The sequence below is a fragment of the Vombatus ursinus genome, unplaced genomic scaffold, assembly GCF_900497805.2.
Source record: "Vombatus ursinus unplaced genomic scaffold, bare-nosed wombat genome assembly UNPS02014884.1, whole genome shotgun sequence".
NCBI lineage: Eukaryota > Metazoa > Chordata > Mammalia > Diprotodontia > Vombatidae > Vombatus > Vombatus ursinus.
The window spans coordinates 705002-727031 of NW_020954662.1; the positions used below are offsets into that span (position 1 = coordinate 705002).

General features: G+C 44.9%; 2 protein-coding genes across 3 annotated transcripts in view; one reads left to right on the plus strand and one right to left on the minus strand.

Annotated features, from left to right (window-relative positions):
• Positions 1-1879: 1879 nt before the first annotated feature.
• On the minus strand, positions 1880-10726 carry LOC114028534 (mRNA turnover protein 4 homolog). Its single transcript, XM_027842806.1, has 8 exons — positions 10610-10726; positions 9288-9346; positions 7781-7884; positions 5570-5651; positions 4274-4341; positions 2774-2925; positions 2327-2403; positions 1880-2209 (listed from the first exon to the last, which is right to left on the minus strand). The coding sequence occupies exons 1-8, from the start codon at positions 10635-10637 to the stop codon at positions 2048-2050; spliced, it is 732 nt and encodes a 243-aa protein (XP_027698607.1). The 5' UTR covers positions 10638-10726; the 3' UTR covers positions 1880-2047.
• A 151-nt stretch (positions 10727-10877) lies between these two features.
• LOC114028504 (ER membrane protein complex subunit 1) overlaps positions 10878-22030 on the plus strand; it is a 34432-nt gene continuing 23279 nt past the window's right edge. The window contains exons 1-3 of one of the 2 annotated variants that reach the window (XM_027842766.1): positions 10878-11010; positions 21116-21240; positions 21798-21863. In XM_027842766.1, coding sequence (XP_027698567.1) covers positions 10916-11010; positions 21116-21240; positions 21798-21863 — 286 coding nt within the window. In that variant the 5' untranslated portion in view covers positions 10878-10915. The remainder of the gene's footprint in view (positions 11011-21115; positions 21241-21797; positions 21864-22030) is intronic. The other variant, XM_027842767.1, reaches the window with a different exon arrangement.

Sequence of the window (22030 nt, forward strand, 5' to 3'; positions counted from 1 at the left end):
CAGAACTCTCCACCTGCCCAGAGGGATGGTTTTGGGTCCTGAGTCAAGCCCCAGGAGTTAGCCCAGCTAGCATCTGGTGGAAAACACACCAACAGCATCAGCTTTCCTCTAACCGGCCCGGGAGAGCCTCATCCTGGCACCCGTGAATAAAAATGGGGCTTATCTCATGGGATTTCCCCCACGAGCTCTCTGATCTGTCTTTTGCCTCTTTCTGTATCCCCAGCACTTGGAACAATGCCTGGAACATAGTAGGTGCTTCACAAATGTTGAATGAAATTCACTCCATCTCAGGATTAGTGCTGTTTCCAATTAGTTACTTGTAGCCACGAGTGCAAACACCGGCTTGGTGAGGACTTCTCTTATTACCACTGTCCTTGTGAGAAGATTACGCATTTCTGTTCTACTGCATAGGAAAATGAGGCTCAGCACGTCTCCGAGATGACGACGGTAAGACCTGGGATCAGGAAGCCAGCTCTCCTAACTCAGATCTCACTGAAGAGATCACACTTCCACCACCCAAATGTGGGGGTGTATGAGCACTTGCTTAGGGTTCACAGGCTTCCTTTTGGGCACGGGCCCTCAGGTCCTCCCAGCTGGAAGTCTGGGCTAAGTCCTTTTCCAATTTGGGCCCCGTTTGTCAAGTCAGGCAGCCAACAAGCATTCACTATGTGCTGAGGACTGTGGGGACAGAGAGAAAGGCAAAAGACCTGCCCTCAGAGAGACAATGTACAAACAACTATGGAGAAACAAGACACGGTCAGGAGAAATGGGGAGAGAACTGAGGAAAGGCTTTAAGGAGGACAGAGGACGGAGGGGTTTTAGTTGGGAAAAAGAAAGGAAACCTAGCCTGGGGGTGCCTAATCTGTTTGAAAATATTTAGATAATTGTATTTCAATATGATTGGTTTCCTTTGCGAGGCTGGAATTTTAAACATTCAAACACACTCTGAGAAAGAGTCGTGGGCTTCACCAGATGCTGCCCATAGGGGCCGCGGCAGAAACAGGCAAGACCCCCTAGCCCAGGGGTGGGGAACCTGTGGCCTCGAGGCCATATGTGGTCCTCCAATGCAATCCTTTCCTTGAGACCTTGAGGGCCACATGTGGCCTCGAGGTGGCAACATTCTGAGCCTAGAGGCTGTTGTGAATGGCCCTGCACCCCCAGCGGGTCGTCTGGTGCCGGTCATCACTGGCACCAAGCAGGTGCCACATTCTATGCCTCTGGAATTGTGAGAAAGAGCATGGCACAGTGGGATGAGCACTGGATTTTGGAATTGAGACCTGGGTTTGAGTCAGTTTCCTCATCTCTAAAACAGAGATAACACTCATCACGCCTATCTCAGAGGGATGTCTTGAGGATATTTTGCAAACCTCCAAAAAGTGCTATATAAATGTGAGTTAGCATTGTGGGGGGTAATAAAGTTGAGAAGCCATGCCTGTCTCCCTTGGGGCCTAGAGCTAAGCCCTGATGTTTCAAGCATGGGTCTTATCGTCTCCACCTCACACACAGACCAATACGGGATATCTTGCACTGTGGACACTGTAACGTACTTGCATGTGAAGGAACCCAACTGAGAGCACTGGGCCCCTCCTCTCAGGGTCCTAGCCGCCCCGGCCCCTTTGTCCTCCCTACGGCTGACCACTTCACTGCAGTGGTACCAGGGGCTGCAGCTTCCAAAATCCCAGTTTTGGCACTTTCTATCACAGATGTCTGGAGCAGCGGGAAGCAAGTGGGGCTAAGAGAAGCACCAGGACAGTCACCTCCATTCCTTTTGAGCCTCCAGGGCTTGAAGGGTTTAGGCAGAAGGCCAGGCCCTGCCAGCGCTCACAGCAAGGAGCCACAGTCCTCTCTTTGCCCCTAGGGAGAGCCGAGGTGCACCCACTCCATGGACAAGGCTTTATTCTATATAAAAATACAGTCATGTGTGCCCTGCACCTCTCTCCCTCCTGAGTCCTGCAAGGTCAGTCACTCTTCCTTTAGAGAAGGAAGGCAGCTGTTCAGAGAGGCTGCACAGGGTGAAGTCCTGCACCCTGGGCCGCGCTGTCCTCGCTCAGTCGTCATCCTCCATGTCTTCTGATTTCTTTGAGGAGCTGCTGTCATCGTCATCGTCCTCCTTGGCGTCCTCCCCCAGATGTTCAAACTTCCCTGACTCAGCCTGCCACAGGTACTTGATGTTAACCTTGAATTCTGCCATCTCGAACCCAAACAGCTTCTGAAGAGACAAAGCAGAGGGGTCGGGGCGGTGGAAAGGGGGGTGGGGGGTAGGGGAGAGGGGAAGAGGCTTGGGCTCAGTCTTTCCTTCTGCTCACTAGCCCTCCCCATTACTCACCAGGACTCGAGCCTGCTCAGGGGTCAGCACATCGCCCTCTTTACACACTTGGTAGTCAGAGATGAGGGTCACCACACCTGCAGAAAAGATCCTGGTGAAGTGGGCTCTCTGGGTCACTGTCCCAGAAAAAGCGAGATGCCTGCCAGTGGGGGCAAACACCAACTTCCTTCAGGGGTGATGGAGCTAATCTCTTCCTTTTTTCTGATATTTGTTTTCATTTTATTGTCATTTCCTAATCCTTCCCCCTTTCTTCCCTGCCAGGCCACCCCTTATGACACAGAACAGAAAAGACAGAGGGGAAAAAGGCATTTGACAAAATCACCCAACCCATCAGCCATGTCTGACAGCGTATGTGAGCTTCCACACCCACAGTGTGCCACGTCTGAAAAGACGAGAGGGAGGTTCAGGCCAAGTTTCCAACACCCACACAGCCCACGTGTCCTTTACCTTTCTTGAGGGCAGTGGGCAGACCGAGCTGCCTCAGCTGAGGCTCCATGGAATGGGGGAACTGCTCCAAGGGCCCCGCATCCAGGCTGACGGTGAAGGTCGCTTTGTTACCAGCCCGGGCATAATCCATTTCTGCATACTTACTGAACCACCTGGGGCAGAAGGAAGTGAGAGAGGAGTCACTGGCCCCAATGGGGGCTCATCTGAGCCAGGCCCTACCCTGTACACCTGCTCCACAACCCCTTGACCTAAGCTCATGGAGGGCAGGGGCTGGGTCATTTGTTTGTCTTCGTATTACATGTTCATGGACCTGGAGCTCAAAGAGACTGCGGCAGTCACTTATCTAACCCGCTCATCTTACAGATAAGGAAACTGAGGCCCTAAGGGAAAGATTAAATGACTTGTCAAAAGTCAGACTGGCACAGTCAGAGGTGGGATCCGAGACAGTACAGAGTACTGGATCTAGGTTCAAACTCCACTTCTGACACGCAGGATATGTGTGACCTTGGGCAAGTCATTACCCTCCTGGGTCTCAGTTTCCCCATCTGTAAAATGACAGGGTTGGAGCAGGAAGACTTTGAGGTCCCTTCTCAGTCCAGATCTATGACCTCATGACCTTCTCACAAACACCGGCTGCTTCAAAAATGAGTAAATTAGGCTGCAGAGTAGCCCGTGACCTCTGAGGCAGCTGCTGAGTAGCCCGTGACCTCTGAGGCAGCTGCAGAGTAGCCCGTGACCTCTGAGGCAGCTGGGTGGCTCAGTGCATGCAGTGAGGGACTTAGGAGTCAGGAAGCCCCGAGTTCAAATCTGATCTCAGACACTTACTAGCTGTGTGATCCCAGGCAAGTCACTGTACCCATTTGCCTCAGTCTCCTCATCTGTAAAACGGGAAAAACAGCACCCACCTCCTAGGGTTGTTGGGAGAATTAAGTGACATAACAAGTACAAAGTGCCTAGCAGGTATTAAGTGTTATATAAATATTAGCTGCCATTGTAATTGCTATTCCTGGCTGCAAGTCCAAATGGGCCTATGTCCCCTTCCTGAGGCCTGTGATCAGGTGACAGACACTGCCTGCCATGACCCATGGCTTAGGACCATTTAGGACCATTAGGACCATTCTTTCTGCTCAGTTTGGGTGAAGAAGCCTGGGCTGGCACCACCCTGTGACATCATGATTTTTCAGCTCGGTCTTTCCGACCCCAGATTTATCAGAACAAAACTCTGCCTTGGGGGTTCTACTGGAAGGTGGGGGTCTCCTGCCTCTCTAACACCTGGCCCTGCACCCAGCAGCATTTACTAAACATGAACAAGGCTGGCAAGCCTGGAAAGCCCCCCAGCACCACCAGGTCTCTGGGACCCGGCTGTGAGCCAGCTGCCTTCTGGCCAGAGACGTGAACCGATCCCCCCAAGATGCAGTCCTCCAGGTGCTGTGTCTGCCTTTCTCCTCAATCACAAATCCTTCCTACCTCTGGCTCCTTTCCCAGTCTTAAAACACTTACTCATTCACTTCCTTCTTTGTTCTGTTGGTGAACAAGAGACCGACCTCACCCCTCAGCTTCTTGCTGACCTTTGGGGAACAAAAATCTTGAGTCACAATGAAAGTTCCCAGCGGAGCTGGAAGAAGCGCACCTACTCCTTTTACCTTGGTTCAGAAATCCCCTCCATATCACTCCTGAAATTTTTCCAGTCATTGCTTGAACTTTACTGGGGACAAGGAAATCACTACCTAGCCCTGTAGGCAGGGGTATTATCATCATTAGCAAGGCACTGGTAAAGGACTACTAAAGCAATGTCACTGCTGAGTAGCTCTGGGGCGTTCTGCACCCTGAGCCCCTAGAATCGCATCCCATTATCTCCCTACTGACAACTTATTCCTTTTTTTTTTTTTGGTGGATTAGCCAGGGCATTTTGGTTACTTTCATACATAAAAGGATCATTAGCTCTTGGGCAGATATGTAAGAAGGTCCCATGGCCACATTCTCCCAACAAAGCTAGCGAGAACACAGCTGACCAATTTAATTTAAAGACTGGGCTGAGGAGAAAAAGATTAAATTGGGGGTGGTCCAGAACTGAAAGATGCAAGGAAGGGAAATGCCAAGCCTGATAGATGCAGGCCAGACAGGGAGGATCAAGGACATGAAAGTGCTTTCCATGGTCCTGCCCAGGTGTGGCCTTCTTTACTGTGGGGGAGAAGGTTCTCCGCAGTCTCCAAGTTAGCAAAACCTAATCCACCAGCAAAAACTGCAGTGACATCACTTTCTATGGAATCAGATGCTCTAATCTGGCATCTGAACTTGCTTTAAAAAAAATAAACCAACCAGATTTTGGTCACTGTATTTCAACAGCATTAGTTTCCTTTGTAATCCCATGTTCTTATTCTGTAGATTTAAAAACCTCCTTCTTAGACGGATGGGGTCCGTGGCCCTCGCCAGAGACACTGCCAAAGGAGGGACCATAATGCGTCAAACAAGACAGGACTAGGATGGGCACCCTACATTCCCAACTGGTCCTCTTTTTATTCTGTGTCCCTTCCAAGGGAAGAGAGATGAAAGGCTTTGGTCGAGAATTAAGTGGTTGAAAAAAAGGGGGGAGAAGTGAGGTGACCACTGCAGGGGGCGGGCAGAAGCTGGGCCTTCCAGATGCGTGGCCCCAGGCTCCAAAAGCCCCCAGGACTCTCGATGTCCCAGTCAAACAGACTTTCTCAGCAGAGGTGCATGGAACTGGCTAAAGGAAGATTTGCTGAGATCAGGAGAATGGGATCTCCCCTCTTTGAAGGACAGGGAAAAGGGGCTCACCTGGTGCAAGTTGTCTTTATATTCGTCAGTGGGACCTCGGCCCAAAGCCACCATCATAACTTTGTTCTTGCCAAAGAAAATCCTGAAGAGAAAGACAATGGGATCATCAGGGAGGCACCTCTCTTCTTCTGGGCCTTCTTTTTACTTTCTAGGGAAATTATGCAAGATGGTAGGTACCCTGTGGCCTGAAGATCAGAGATTCAAGTACCAGAAACCAGGACCAGGAGGCGTAGGTTCTGACATTTCCTCATTGGATGCCTGTGGACAGGTCCCTCCAACCTCCACTTCCAGTTTTAAAATGAGACCAGGCCTTGATCTGCTCATTCTTGGGGGAGGTGGGCAGGCTGTGAGGAAAGTGGTCCGTAAGCCTTGGGTCACTACAGAATGGAAATCGCCATCATCATGCTGAGGTGCCTGCCTGATGCCCCTAGACTGGACTCCACAGACCTTCCGAGTCCTAAGGAATCGGCCTACAACGGCACTGAGCCTTCAATTCAATTCAGAGACATTTCTTAAGTGACTTCTCTGTGTAGCAGCTGCTCATGTTCAGGGCTGAGGATACAAGGGTACGCCTCCAAACAGAATCTGCTTGCAAGAGCTCACAATTAAGTAGAAATTAAAAAAAAAAAACTTAGTCAAGTTTTTACATATACTGCCTCATTTGAGCTTCATGACAACTTGGGGAGGGAGATACTACAGGCAGTACTATTCCCACTGTACAAATGAGGAAACCAAGGCTTAGAGGATAAGAGTTGCTGACCCAGTGTTACACAGCTAGTAGGGTAAGATGCAGGACTGAAATTCAGGCCCAGCACTTTCTCTACTCCATCCTGCTGCTGCTTAAAGTAAGGTAAAAAAGACTCGTATACAATTCAAGTATAACACTAGGACACGAACAGGTAGTTTTTGTGGATAAAAATCCAAACTATCAACAACAACATTGTTGCTAATATTAAAGCCACTCTGAGGTTCCAGCTCCCATCCATTAAGATGGCAAAAATGACCAACGAAGCTGACGACACATGCTGGAGTGGCTGCAGAGAAAGAGGCACACGGACTTGCTGTGAGCGGAACTGTGAACCGGTGCAGCGACTCTGGCACGACTGGGTGCAATACCCAAGAGCTCCTGAGTGCAGCACACACTCTGACACAATTACATCATTGCTGGGCCATTAGGCCAGAAGCTTCTTGAGAGCAGGGACTGTCTTTTACCCTTCTTTGCAGCCCTAGTGCTTAGCTCGGCGTCTGGCACATGGTGGGCCTGGATTGACTGACTTGGTCTATTCCCCAAAGGAAAAAAAAAGAGACCAAGGACCTGTATGTACAGAAATATTTCTAGCAACTCTTGTAGAACTTTGATCAAAGCAATGATAAACCACGAGCCCAGAAGACTGAGGATGAAACATATTACTCCTGCCAGGGAGGAGATGAACGTAACAAAGAAAGACAGACATTTCTGGGTGTAGTCAATGTGGGAATGTTTTGCTGACTAAGCACATTTGTGATGAGTTTTATTTTTCATTTTATGACTCATTTGTTTAAAATTTGTTCAAGGGGAGGGGGGCAGTGGGAGAGACAGATTATAAATACTCATAAAAACAAATAAATTTATTCTAAAGAGAATGGATTTCAGGAGACCAGGATTCAAGTGTAAGCTCTTCCACCTACTAGTTATGTAACCTTGGCCAAGTTCCTTATTTCTAGGCATCATTCCTATGCCTGTAAAGTAGGGGAAATGATTCTTGCATTCCTTAATTCACTGGGATTTAAAAATGTTTTTTTAAAATTTATTGGGTTCTTATGAAGAAAGTGTTTTGTAAATGTCAACTATATCATTCTCATGCCCCATCATGTTCTGCCTTCTATCATACTTAGCACAGGAACTCTTTGGATGCCTGGAATGTGCCATTTTCCACTTTTGTATTGCTAGTATTCAGCATGTAATAAGCATTTAATAAAAGTCAGTTTAATGGAAGGAAAAGTATAAAATGAGATAGAATGTTTTTGATCAATAGAGATTTTCACTCTTTGGAGGTTTAAGACAAGATGCAGCTGCCCATATGCTGGCAATGTCCAAGGTCAGCAAAAGCTGCAGTGTATGCTGAATGAGAAGACAGCCTGCCTGGAACTGGACTCATCCTTGGAACAGAAGGCAAGAGTAACACGCCACGCCACCCCAGGCCCCGGCCCCGGCCCCGGCTCCCTTCTCACCGGCTGTGCTTCCAGGCACTCCTGATATCCTTCAATTTGCTGTTTCTCATGTTTGCCACAGAGAAGATGAAAAGGTATTTGTACATGTCCACACATTTTCGAAGCTGTGGGAAAATTCAAGAGGTCAGGCCTCTCAGCCCCTCCCCTATTACTTTTTCCCTACAACATCTAAGGCCCTGAGCCTGTATGTGCTGGTGTCTTATTCCCTCTTAGACTACGGTCCATGGGGGGGGGGCTGGGGGGCTGGGTGCATCCACAGCTTGTGACACAGCGCTGTGCACACTACAGGTACATAACAAATATTCGTTGAATTTAATTGGTCAGTGTTTTAGGAAAAAACTAAGGCTGGGACTTCTTGCTGAATCCCCATTTCTCCAGAGGGTATCACCAGCCTTTCAGCTTCCTAGGTTTACAAGCTGAGTCCTACTACACTCTTCCCTCTCTCCCACTCCTTTGGATCAAATCATTTTCCAGGTCTTGTGGATTCCAGTTCCTGCAACACAACATTGTCACCTCCCCCCTCCGTGACTCTGCACGGGTTGTGCTACACACCTGAGAATCCTTAGCTTCTTTCAAGTGTCAGCTCAGGTGCTGCCTTCCACAAAAGGCCCTTATGGCCCTTTCCCTAGCTGTTAGTTGCCCCTCCCACGTCATGCAGAAATCCCCGTTCTAACCTCTGCCAGAGTCCTTCCGTTAACAGGGGTCACTACTTCTCTTGTTAAGACCACTAACCCTAATGAAATTCTTGCTTCTTTAGGCTTCAACCTCCCTCTCTGGCACTTCTACCCGAGCTGTCAGAAGAGCTTAATATCATCAACTCTGTAATTCTATCACTGTTTAAGTGGCTAATTTCCCAGACTCTCTCAAACACTTAGCTTTTTGTCAGAGGAGGGATGGAAAATGATGACATTGATGGGCTGCTCGAACCTCAGTTCCAAGACCATATTTCTCTCTAGCCTCAAAACACTATCCCTGACAGTTTTCTCCCCAGCTCAAAGACCCTTTCTCTGGCAATAACTCAGGAGTGGGCCCAGTGAGATAAACTATCTCATTATCTTGTATCAACAAAATTATCATGTACAGATTCCCACAGTTATCAAGATAACTTACATAAGATTCTGAGGTCAAGTTACAGACATCAACCCCCAAATCTATCTTGTCTCTGACATAACAGACAAAAACACACCCCTACGCCCCTTAGGAACCCTCCCCCTCCTTTCCAGCAGTAAAGTAGTACAAGATACCTGTGACCAAGGTTGTATGTTATCACCTAATTAGCATACCTGGCACACAATCGACTACTTTTCCTATATAAGCTTTAGCATCATTCCAGTTAGGCTGCAGAATTCCTTAAGGAGCTCTGCCCACCATATTAGCATCACAATAAAATTTTTGCCACCTGACTGGAAGATTGCTTGAGTTCATTCAAGAGGACCCTGTCCTGGACTTTGGTCCTTGGGGGGTCCCTGAACCTCCCAAAACCACATCAACACCATGTTCCTCTTACCTCTTCTATCAGGTTTTGTTTGAGTTCTAAGCCCTTCTTGGCGGTCTTCGTTAAGGAAACTGGGACAGAGAAGAGAATGACTGCTTAGTTTTGGTAGGCTCAAGATGGTGGAATACAGATAGGAGTGACCAAAGCAGGTGAAGGTTAACTGTTCCATCCCACAACTGGAGACAGAAGCCTTTCGGGGAAGGACACACGGTTTTACTCAGCCCAAGATGGAGATTTCAATATCCAAAGGACCAGTGACTAGCCCTTTACTTGCCCACCTTCCCTACACCAGAACCATCGATCTGCTCAGAAGAAATTTGTATTTAAAGATACACTGCCTCGGGACAGAAGTACAAAAAGAAGCACCAAAAAACTGGGTCTGGAAATGCTGAGGCTTGAGGGCAAGCCCCAGCTCTACCACTGACCAGCTGCATAAGTAACCTTGGGCATCGTGGGAGGGATTACCATAAATTATTATAGAATGGGGCTTAAAAATCACCTAGGCAATTCCTTCACGTTTCAGAACATGAGACTGAGCTCCAGGAAGGAAAAGGTCCCAGGGCCAGCTGGGATCGGAACCCAGATTCTGATTCCAAATCCAGGGTGTCTGCTTAGTACAGCCTGGTACACAGTAAGTGATGAATAAATGCTTGTTGGCCTCTCCCCTTCCCAGGGGTGCTGTGAGGACAGCACCAAGAGCAAGAATTGCTAGCACTGGCAGGTTTGCAAAGCACTTTACAACCATCATTTCACTTGATCAGGGAGGAGCCCTGGAGGAAGGTCTGTATCAACAGAACTGAGGCATCCAGGTGGTGAAAAGGACAGCTCCACGATGGGACCGAGTTCAAATCCTGCCTCAGACACTACCTAGTTGTGTGACCCCAGGCAAACTGCTTCACCTAGGTCTGCCTCAGTTTCCCCATCTGTAAAATAAGGATTACGTCGCACCCACTTCTCAAGGTGGTGGCGAAGATCAAAGAAAAGACAATTGTAAAGCGCTTAGCACAGTGCGCGGCACACAGCAGGCGCAACATCAAGGCGCTCCCGAGCTTAGAGGAAACCCTGAACGTGGAGCGATGCTGGACAAGGTGCTGACCCGCTGACCCTACCTCCCCACCCCCGCCCGTTTTCATCTGTAAAGGCGGAAGGAAAATTGCGGTTAAGAGGGAGAAGGCCCTGCCCCTCTCCCCGCCTCAATTTCCCCAATGGCCCTCGCTTCTAGGGAACCTGCAAAGGGCCCGAGCTGCTCGGGGATGGGATGAGGGTCCTCGGTTCCCTAGAACACGCCCCGAGGCTGCCTCGGCAGCCCCCGCAGCCCAGCCCTCAAGACTCACCCTTCTTGTCCCGCTTGGACTTAGGCATGTTGCTCCCAGCACGTGTGCTCTTCCGGCTGAGCCTGCGAGGACCCCGGAGCCGCGAGGGCTCTTGGGATCCCGACTGCCCAAGGTGCCTATGTCGAGTGCCTGATCCCGGCTCCCGTCGCTTCTGCGCCCTCGCACAGCAGCGTGCTCGGCTGCCCCGCCTCCACGCCCAGCTCCGGAGCACGCGCCTGCGCCTTCCCCCGAGATGATCCCGCGAGGCCGGAAGCGCTGTGCATGCCGGGCCGGCGGCGGTCCGGACCCACGGCCGGTTTCTTCATCATGGTGGCGCCGCTTGCCGCTCGGCTGTGGTTGTTGGCCGCGCTCCTGGCCCCGGCGACGGCCGTATACGAGGACCAAGTGGGCAAGTTTGACTGGTGCGTACGTCGGGTGAAAGCACCACCCTGAGCTTGGAGGGGTCTTTCAGGGGGTTCACAGCTTGGCTTCCAAGTCTCATAGCCTCAGGGTCAGGGGTCACCATCCGGGCACCTGGAGGAGCGTGGGTCAGAGGTTACCGCGGGGACACTCTTGCCCGCCCTTTCCAGACCTGAGGCACGTCACCCGGGGTAAGAGGTCACTGACCTGTAGTGATCTCTTTTCCACTCCCATTAGCGTGGGGTCACGCGTGGGGCTGGGAAGGGCAGGCTCCTCTGCCAAGTGAGGGACGAGATGAACTTAGAGCTGGAGTTGGAAGGAAGCTCAACGGCCTTGGAAGGCAAGCCCTTCATTTTACAGTTGAGGAAACTGAGGTCCAGAGAAGGGAAGTGACTTGCCCGAGGTCACAGAGGCATGGCAGGGGTGGGATTTGAACCGGGATCCCTTGACTCCAAAACCAATGCTCTCTCTGTTGTAACACATGGATTTGCAGTTCTGAAGTTCCCAGGACCCCACTCACCCCTACCTCTGACACCCTAGGTTCTAAGTTCTGTTTCGGTTCTGACATAGATTCTTAGCCTTGATGTTTTTAGGTTCTAAGTTCCATCATGGTTCTGACATTCTGGGTTCCATGTGACATTATGTTCTAAATGAAATTCTGTTCTAAGGGCCCTCCCAACATTGACGTTCTGTGTTCTAAGGCCCCTCCCAGCTCTGACACTCTGTGTTCTAAGGCCCCTCCCAGTTCTGACATCCTGTGTTTTAAGGGCCCTCCCAGCTCTGACATTCTGTGTTCTAAGGGCCCTCCCAGCTCTGACACTCTGTGTTCTAAGGGTCCTCCCAGCTCTGACATCCTGTGTTCTAAGGGTTCTCCCAGCTCTGACATTGTGTGTTCTAAGGGTCCTCCCAGCTCTGACATTCTGTGTTAGAAGGGCCCTTCCCAGCTCTCACATTCTGGATTTTAAGGGCCCTCCCAATTCTGATGTCCTGTGTTCTAAGAAAGCTAGGAGTTCTAAGAGAAAGAAATGAGGAGCGATGCATTCTCCAAATGGGACTAGTCTGGGCAGAGGTACGAACACTGGAAATAAGAGCATTGTGTGGGAGCATTGGCTGATAGACCAGTTTGGTTGGACCTACATGAAGGGTAGGAATATGTTGTGAATCTGGGAGAGGTAAACTGCCCCAGCACAGTGTCACCCACAAATGGAGGACCTCAATAAATCCCACTTCCATTTGGACTTTATGTAGGATATCTTTGATGACAATTGCAAACCCTTGCATTTGCTTTCCTGGTTTATGTCATATTTGATAGAGATAATCAGAATGTTGTTGAAAATAAGTTGTCTCTGATTTCATCTATCAAGGAATCTTAACATGCATTGGAGACACCTTGTTGGAGGAGAACCCTTAAGGCTGCGTTTTGTCCCTACTGAGTCCAGTGCTTTTTTTTATATCAACAAATAGTAAACATAATAGGATCTTGTGTTCTCTGCACCTCTCAGTCATTTATGTGAATGGAGATGTCTGCTATAGAAAATGGCTTGTGAAAACCCTATTCTTTTTCCTATTTTCATCAAGAATTCCCTCAAGATGGCATTGGATAATTCTCAAAAATATTGTTACAAATGGGAAATGAACCTACATGTACAAAAATATTTATAGCAACTTTTTCTGTGGTGGCAAAGAAGTGGAAATTGAGGGGATGCCCATCAGTTAGAGAATGACCGAACAAGTTGTGGTATATGAATGTAATGGAATACTATTGTGCTATAAGAAATGATGAGCAGGCAGACTTCAGAAAAACCTGGAAAGACTTATATGAATTGATGCTGAGTGAAGTGAGCAGAACCAGGAGAACATTGTGCACAGTAACAGCCACATTGGGCAATGACTGACTTTGATAGACTTATCTCTTCTTAGCAATGCAAGGATCTAAGACAACTCCAAAAAAAAAAAAGACTCATGATGGAAAATGTTGTCCACATCCAGGGAAAGAACTATAGAGTCTACATGCAGATCAAAGTGTATTATTTGCGCTCTCTCTCTCTCTCTTTTTTTTGGTTTCTTCTTTCTTGTGGTTTCTCCCATTGGTTCTAATTCTTCTTTACAATGTGACTAACATGAAAATGGCTTTAATATGAATGTATATGTTGAGCCTATATCAAATTACACGTCATCTTGGGGTGGGGGGAGAGGAAAGATGGGGAGAAAATTTGGAACTCAAAATCTTATCGAAGTCAACGCTGGAAACTAAAAATAAATAAATTTATTTTTTAGGAAAGTGTTAGGGTAAACTGAACAGAAAAACATTGTGTTAGAACAAGAAAGGTGTAAAGGTTGGTAGTGATTGCTGCCCTCCCAGCTGCCTTGTCTGGAGAGTTAGGCTGTCTGTCTGTGATTTTTTTCCATTATTTGGTATCTTCTCTTTCAGGTTCTGAAATTTAGTCCCACTTTCAAAGTCCTGCCACTGCCCCCCCCATCCCCATCTTAGTTTTCTTCTGGCTCTGCTTGGCCTGGTTTAGCCAGACTTTCTGCATTTATTTTCTGTGATACCATTTCTACTTTCTCATATGGCACCCTGGAGACCAGGGTGATGTTGAAAATTGGTGTTAAATGGTTTGTTATGGAAACGCTGACACTTTTGTCAGTTGTCTTTTTTCTTTCTCTTGTTAACATTTAACATTTTATTTTTTTACTCAATTATATATAAAAACAACTTTAACATCCTGTTTTCAAATTTTGAGTTCCAAATTCTCTCTCTCCCCTCCCCCCACATTGAGAAGGCAAGCAATTTGACACAAGTTACATGTGTATGTGTAGTCATGCAAAGCCCATTTACATGTAAGCTATGTTGTGAACTTTTTCTTACATTTTTAAAGAACCCTGGGATGTTCTGGCTTGGTTGGGTCTCACTCCAAGTATTCTGTACACTTTCCCACTACTACTTTTCCAATATTTTGTAAGGCATTCCTATGTAAAATCTTTCACTTGCCATACTCTTTCATAAAATGTTTTGCAGATAAGTTTCTATCCTACACTACTGTCGTCCTAGGATGCCATGTGTTTGTGCTGAGCAAAGAATAATAACAATAAAAACTGATACTTTTGTAAGCCTTTAAGTTTAGTGAGGCAGTTTACAGACATTCGTGTCAGTTGATCCTCACAACAATCCTTTAGAGCAATGGTCTTAACTTTTTTAGTGTATCACAGATCTGTTTGGCAGTCTAGTGAAACCTCGGGACTACTCAGAATAAATTTTAAATGTGTAAAATAAAGTATGTTAGATTATAAAGGAATACTAGAGTATTTGATATTAGAATATATTTATAAAAATATTTTTTAAAATATTAGAATAGATTTATAAAAATATTTTAAAAAACAAATTCATGAATTCCAGATTAAGAATCATTCCTGCAGAATAAAGATGACAGGAAATATTCCAAACCTACAGATGTTGGCCAAGGAAGTTTCTGAGCTTTTGTCAGAGAAATTAGTTAAACTTCTCTAAGAAATCATGTTGGTTTATGTCATTGTCGTTTTCTTTATTTCCTATTTTTTGATATCGGTAGCTTGTTAGATAAAGTCTGCCTGAAACTGTTGTAATTCCATGGTGTTATGTTTTCATCTTTGATCTTCTAATTTGGTATTGGTTTAAGTTCAGGGGCCTCAAGGTCACATGTGGCCTCCCTAACTTAGAGCTTTGTGTTACTGAATCAGTGGTGTTACGACACATAGCAGATTCAGAAATTACCACACTGCCTCCTATTTACTTAATGTGTAAACTTTTCAGGGGTATGACCTGGGTATATATTTTGGTTAACAAAATACAGTTTGTGGTAGTTTGATGCATTTGATCATGTATCACAATCATCATTATGCACTGATTTTTCTAGATTCATGTAATTTCTTCATTTTGATACGGGTGTCATTTCTGGAGAACACCTTCCTGTCCACTCTCATTGCAGAATTTAACTCTTATGACAAAGAAAAAGAGTTAAGCAAAAACCATTGATGTTAGGGGCATCTCGGTGGCGCAGTGGGTAGAGCACCAGCTCTGGAATCAGGAGGACCTGAGTTCAAATACGGCCTCAGACCAGACACTTGATATTTACTAGCAGTGTGACCCTAGACAAGTCACTTAAACCCAATTGCCTCACCAAAAAAAAAAAAGAAACAGAAACAGTTGATACTGTGACTGCATCTCACTGTGTATGTAGTCGATAAACATTTGTTAAGCACCTGTTATATGCCAGGCACTGTGCTAAGTGCTGGGGATATAAATAAGAAAAAAATTATATAACGGAGGAAGAGCTTGCACCACAGGAAGCTAGAAATGGGATTGGGGCGGAGAGGGTGCCTGGAAGAAAAGCTCCCAAAGCCATGCAGCCAGGGCAGGAATGAGGGGTAATGATCTCTCTAAATAGATTCCCGCCTGTCTTCTGAGAGCAGGAAATAGGTCCCACTTTATGGTTCTCCATGACTAAAATTACTCATTCCGGCTTTTCAGAGTTCAGCTTTCTTTTAGTGTTCTTTCCATTTACGTTCTCATGTATTGTAGTCATTGTGTGTGTTGCTTTTCCGAGTCTTGCTTCATTGGCGCTTGGTGCACGGCTTTCTGTGCTTCTCGGAATTTCTTTTAGAGGTTATTATTGACAGTAACAGCCCATTATATTAGGGAAAAATTGGAAACAAGGTCTATGCCCATTGATTGGAGAATGGCCGAATGAGTTGTGGTGCATGAATGTACAGTGATGGGATATCATTGTGTTGTAAGAAATGATGAGTACAGCAAATGATCATGGGAAGACTTATAAACTCATGCAAAGTGAAGTCATCAGAAACAGGAAAATTATGTGCATAATAACTGCAAAGATGTAAATGGAGAGAACAATAACATGGTGATTAAAATTAAGTGATAAGAAATAGTAATGACCAAATTTGTTGCAAAGAGGGGAGATGAGAAGGCACATCTCTCCCTCCCCTCTTTGCAGAGGTAGGCAGACCTTAGTATGGAACTTAGCAGCTCCTGTCAGACTTTTTTTCTAGGTTAGTTGATTTTGCTAAGCTTTCTTTTCCTCTTTTTTTTTTAAAATTTTTTATTCTTTGTTATAAAGGATTTTTTTCTGAGTAGGGTGTGGTGGATAAGGGGAAGTGACATAAAAATACATATAAATAAGTTTTTAAAATATCCCATTATATTCATATGTATTTGGTGTCTTAAAAAAAAAAGAATTCTGAGTTCTTTTACATGGATTCTTATGTTTTCCTGTGTCTCCATAAAAGTCCTTGCTCAATTGCTTCATCATGGCATCAAGGTGACCTTGGGTTCTCATGGCTGTTCCAGGAGAGTGTAAGCTCTGACAGGTCCTTTCAAACTAGAAATCCTTCACGTATTTGCCCTTTAATAGACCATGGTGGCTTTGTTCAGAGGAGCTCATTGGCCGTAAGAGGATGGATTTTTTGGCCACCTCAACTTCCAAATACCATCAACCAAGCTATGGAGGGAGTATTATTAAAGAGACCAACAAAACAGATCACTAAAGTGTAAGAACTATCTAATATTTTTATGCTGTAGCAAGAAGAGATTGTTCTCCCCTTTTTATAGGGAGAGAGACTGTGAGGCCTGTAGAAAAATATGGTATAGTGAGAAGTGTGCTGGATTTGGAGACAGAAGAGTTACATGTTACAAAGAAGTTACATATTACAAACAAGAAGAGTTACAAACCTTCAAGTTAGATGTAAGTAGCTATTATTACCAGTCATTTCATTCTTCTTTTCTGATTGGATTGAGATAGGGTAGTTCCAAGAACAAGTTGCTAACCTACTATTGTTATTTTATTTTTAATATTTTTAGACTGTGATCCAGAGGGATAAATTTTTGTAATTGAAGAAGAGAATTGTGATGTCCACTTATTGAAAGCATCTTTGGGGCATCTTTGGTAGCAGATAGGATGACAGGATAATTTGTACCTCATCCTCTTCCCACACAGTTGGAGTTGATATTTTAAAATTTTTTCATTCCATGTAATTTGGAGATAGGAGTGTTCAATATGATAACAGGTATTAAAACTATTATTATATTTTTGAGGATCACTATTCTGTCTGGGTGTTTGTTGGCAACACTTCTGTCTGTAAAGATGCTGGACTTCCAGTATAATTTATTTGTCTAACTCTCAATGATAGTTTGGGGCTAATATTTGTAGTATGAACAATTTATTGTTTCTTAGCTTGCAAAGGTTAGTGAACTTCTGGTGGATAAATCTGACCATCTGATTGTGTCTTTCTAGGTGTCTAGTAGCTGCTACATTTTTGCAACCTGTAGTGATATGTTGCAGTTTCTACCACTTCATTGCATAATCTACAACAATAGAAAAGTCTCCCTCATGGTAACCTTTCTATACCTGTCTGATGTGGCAGTTACCTGATCGTAATCTCTAAAAAAACCCAAAAAAACAAACCCCTCTATTTCGATGAACAGATAGAATTTTTTGCCTTTTTGGCATCCCCAGCACTTAGCACAGTGCCTCATACTACAAGCAAGAATTTCTGCTCCGCTTTTGTTTTCTGAGTTCTATTTTGGATATTTATTTTTTTGTCTTCTTTAATCAGATGATGTGGTCTTTAGAGCTTATTGTCAGTACTGACTAGAAATTGATGTAATCTTCCAGTATCTTACCTGAGGTCTTCACTAGTTTTCTCAAGTTACATTCACCACAGTGGTATTTGATAGCTGACCTTAAGAGGGTTTTCTGGTGAGTTCCATCTTTCTTCCTTTGCTCCTTACTGTGGTAACAGCTGCAACATACTTTATGTGTACAGGTAGAAAAAAATTGTTTTTATATTCTTGGTCAAATATTGTGGAAGAATGCATTTGCTCACGATGATGATAACAGAGATGGGCTTTTTGGAATGACTGTGTTTTGGCATCGTTGGTCTGCTGTTTGTATTGGTGCAATGACAAAAGGGCCTAAAAACTCCATTCTGAGTTTGTCTCCTTTACTTTTTGCCATCTTGTCAGTATTAGGCAGCAGTTCTGGAGTTTGTGTTAAGTGTAGATCTTCATTAGCTTTAGATTTAAGTACCTTCCCCTCTTCAGATTTAAGTACCTTCCAATATCTACTCTTAACTAATCTAGATTTTTAATTGTGCACTCCATGCAGCCTCTGAGGCTAAGATGCTACAAAGTGTGGATTGATTCTCTGCTGCTTGTGCTCATTTTGGCCTGACAGTGAACACCAAGAAAACAGAGGTTCTCCATCAGCCAGCACCACACCATCCATATGTCGAGCTATTGGTTACAGCAAATGGAGAAATATTGAATGCCCGTGGATAAGTTCCCTTACCTTGGCAGTATATTTTCCAGAAATGTACACATTGATAGTAAGGTTGATGCACGCGTTGCCAGAGCTAGCTAAGTGTTTGGGAGGCTCTGAAAGAAAGTGTGGGAGAGAAAGGGTAGTTAGATTACTTACCAGACTGAGGGTTAACAGAGCTGTTGTGCTGACCTCATTGTTGCACTGTGAAACCTTACCAGCGCCATGCCAGGAAACTGAACTACTTCCATTTGAATTATCCCAAGAAGATTCTGAAGATCACCTGGCAGGATAAGGTACCTTAGGTACTGAGGTCCTTTCTCAAGCTAAACTGCCAAGCATTCAAGCTGTACTGCAGAGAGTGCAACTCTGATGGGCTGGTCACATTGTTTGAATGCTGAATGTATGCTTGCCAAAAAGACTGTTTTACAGAGAACTCACACAGGGCAAGAGCTCATGTGGAGGTCAGAAGAAGCGACACAAGGACACTCAAGGTCTCTCTGAAGAACTTTGAAATCAGTTGTGAGACATGGGAGACACTGGCACAGGACCACCCAGTAAGTAGTGCCCACATCAAAGAAGGTGCTGTGCTCTATAAGCAAAGCAGAATTGCAGTAGCAGAAAAGAAGTGTGACATGTGCAAACTTAGAGACATCTCCATTCCTGATGTTCATGTGGACTGTTTGTGCCCAAACTGTGATAGAGCCTTCCAAGCTCGTCCTGGTCTGATCAGCCACAGTCAGACACACTGTGCCTTGACTCCAACATAGTCATTTTGGTTTTCTTCGAGAATGAAAGACAATCAAGCAGTCTAGGTTTAGAGATGAAGCTATTTCTTATGCTTTTGTTATGATATAGTATTGGCAAGTAACAAGAGCATTCATATCTTGAATCCATTTCATGCAACTTGTAGTTTTTCTTTGGTGGTCAGCACCACATGCACTGAAATGTTTCTAGCTACTGGTGTATTGGATTAATTTTTTGAAGGCAGGCCACTCATTCTGTTACATTAAGCTGATTATCATGAGGTTTCAAGTAGGGTCACTCTATAACCCTTTGTTGCCCTTCTGTTGCTTAGATTCATAGGATCTGTTACATTTAACTGACCATTGTGCTGACCTAATCAGTATTATCATCAGAGTCCAATTGGCCAACATTTCAGGGTTCTTGTCTAGCCTTCACAGCTATGTTTGTGGTCTCAGGGCACATGGAAACCTCCACTGTGTCTGACATTCCTTTGCTTCACTCTGGTCCTCAAAGGAAATAACCAACAGACACCTGGTGGGATTCTTATCTCATGAGATACTTGGGCTGAATATGTAGTTCAAGTAGTCATCTGACTGGAGATGGTAATTGAATACATGGGCACTAATGAGGGCATCTGATAGGAAACAGAGATGATTGTTTGAATTTTGCCTTTGAAAGCCAGCTGATCTTCTGTGGGCTAGAAGGGAGGGCAGTGATAGCTACAGCCCATTATTGATGACTTCATAAAGGGGCTTCCTATTTTTGCTTGACTGTTCTTATCTGTTCCAAAGGAGGACTTCTGCTTATAGGAGAGGGTAAGGTAGTGATAGAGAGATAAACTTTTTTTTTTTCTTCAAGAGAAGAACATCAAGGGGCAGCTGGGTGGCGCAGTGGATAGAGCGCCGGCCCTGAAGTCAGGAGGACCTGAGTTCAAATCTGGCCTCAGACCGAACACTTGACACTTACTAGCTGTGTGACCCTGGGCGAGTCACTTAACCCTAATTGCCTAAAAAAAAAAAAAGAAAAGAACATCACTAAAACAGTAAAATCCACAGAAGAAAACAGTAGGAAATTTAGAAAGAGACATAAAATGTTGCTCCCATGTTAAATTTAATATGCTCTCATAAAAACCTACCTAACAGGTTCACAGTTCTTCTTTTTGTTTTTTGTATATTGAAATGTTTGTGTTGGTAATTGTTAACCTTGTAGAAAAAATTTCTTAGTGATATAATCAAAGCCCTTTTGAGGGTCTTTGAGTCAGTGTCTTTGGGCCTTTAGGGAATTTCCCCCCCCCGGGATCCAGTAACAACAAAAGGAGATATATTAGATTGCAGGCTCATTGAGGGCACCATTCATATCTTTTCTCTAATATTAGTCAGCATACCCAGTTCTGTGTCTGGAATAGGCACCTATCAGTTGCTGAGATGGTGGTGGCTTTTTCCTAATGCTGTATTGTACTATTGGTTCCTATGCAGTACTTTTGTAATCTTATCTGTGTAAGTTATTCTGAAATCAAAGGAAAAACTATTAAAATTTTCTCTTTGCTAAAGGCATAATAATTATTTAAGTTAATAATAATGCTTTATGACTTATAAGGCACTTTCTTTGCAAAAATCATAGCATAACTGTCATGCCCATTTTATATATACAGAAACAGATTCAGAGATATAAGGTAACTTAACAAGCGTTCACATAGCTAGTGAGTGATCAGCGTCAGCGCTCCTCATTCCAGTATTCTTTCTACTACACTGTGCTTCCTTCATCACTTATAGATCTGAAAGAGAATCTTAGAGCCTGTGTCTCTCCTCCCAAAAATGAGAAAACGAAGGCCTGGAGAGATTCTTTTAATTTTCTTTGGTCTTGAACATATTCTAGTTCTTTCTGCCTTATCTTGAAACAAACCTTGTCAATAACCAGTGATTATATCCCTAGATTCAGTAATGTTGCTGATAACACCTTATATGTGTCTTGTTCTGTTAAACTTTTTTGAAAACAACATTTGTAATATTAACTGAGCTCTTGCTTTCCCGCATCCTCTCATCCTCAGGAGGCAGCAGTATGTTGGGAAGCTCAAGTTTGCCTCCTTGGAATGTGCCCCCGGATCGAAGAAGATGGTTGTGGCTACGGAAGAGAATGTGATTGCAGCACTGAACTCCCGAACAGGTGCTATCTGTGAGTGACCTCAGCAGGCCTTAAACCCCCTGGGGCTGAGCTGTCCATGCCTTTTACTTTCCAGAAGATACATCTGCTTTGGATTTTTTTCCCAGTCTTGACATGTTTGAATAAATATTTAATATGGCCATATAGCCAGCCTTTGGGGTTTGTTCCTGTTTACGTCAGACCTTTTTCTAGGTCCTGAATGCCTTTAAACTGAGATGCCGTCCTTGTGTTGCACACATCTGTGTTAAGGGGCTGTTTTCTCCCCTAAGCTTCATAGACTGCCTTGATTTGTTCAGGTATTGTTTTTTCACGTTAAACTTGTGGAAAGTGATCGACAACTATGGCTTTCCCCATATTCCAGTAAGTTTAGTTTATATCGACATTCTCATTTTGCAAATGTGGAAACAGTGCTTATGACTTTCCTACGCCCTGCTCTCATCCCACCCGTCCCCGACTTCAGTAGGGACTACTCTGTAGATAAATTCTCTCTCTTGATGCTTGTCGTCCCAAGTCTCTGTGTCCCCTCTGTTCCACTCCTGAGAGCAGGGTTTTCCTTTCTTGCTTTTTAGTGTGGCGCCATGTAGATAAGGGTACTCAGGAGGGAGCTGTTGATGCCATGCTTCTTCATGGGCAAGGTAAGCAGAGGTGTTCTTTGTTTTCTACAGGTTAGTATCTCCTTGTCCCCTTACATTTGTTTCCTCTTTGGGATCAGTTCCATTTTGTATAAGGGAAAAGACAAAGTACCCCCATAATAGCTGTTAGAGTTCATCAGTGAGAGAGGGCACCCTCGAGGTCTTTGGGA

Bases quoted from the DNA above. Each gene is read 5' to 3' on its own strand.
- LOC114028534 (XM_027842806.1), bottom strand. From the start codon at position 10,637: ATGCCTAAGTCCAAGCGGGACAAGAAGG. The intron at 4,342-5,569 runs GTGAGCCCCTTT...TGTTCCCCAAAG, and splicing joins ATAAAGACAACTTGCACCAG to GTCAGCAAGAAGCTGAGGGG. The intron at 2,210-2,326 runs GTGAGTAATGGG...TTGTCTCTTCAG, and splicing joins CTGAGCAGGCTCGAGTCCTG to AAGCTGTTTGGGTTCGAGAT.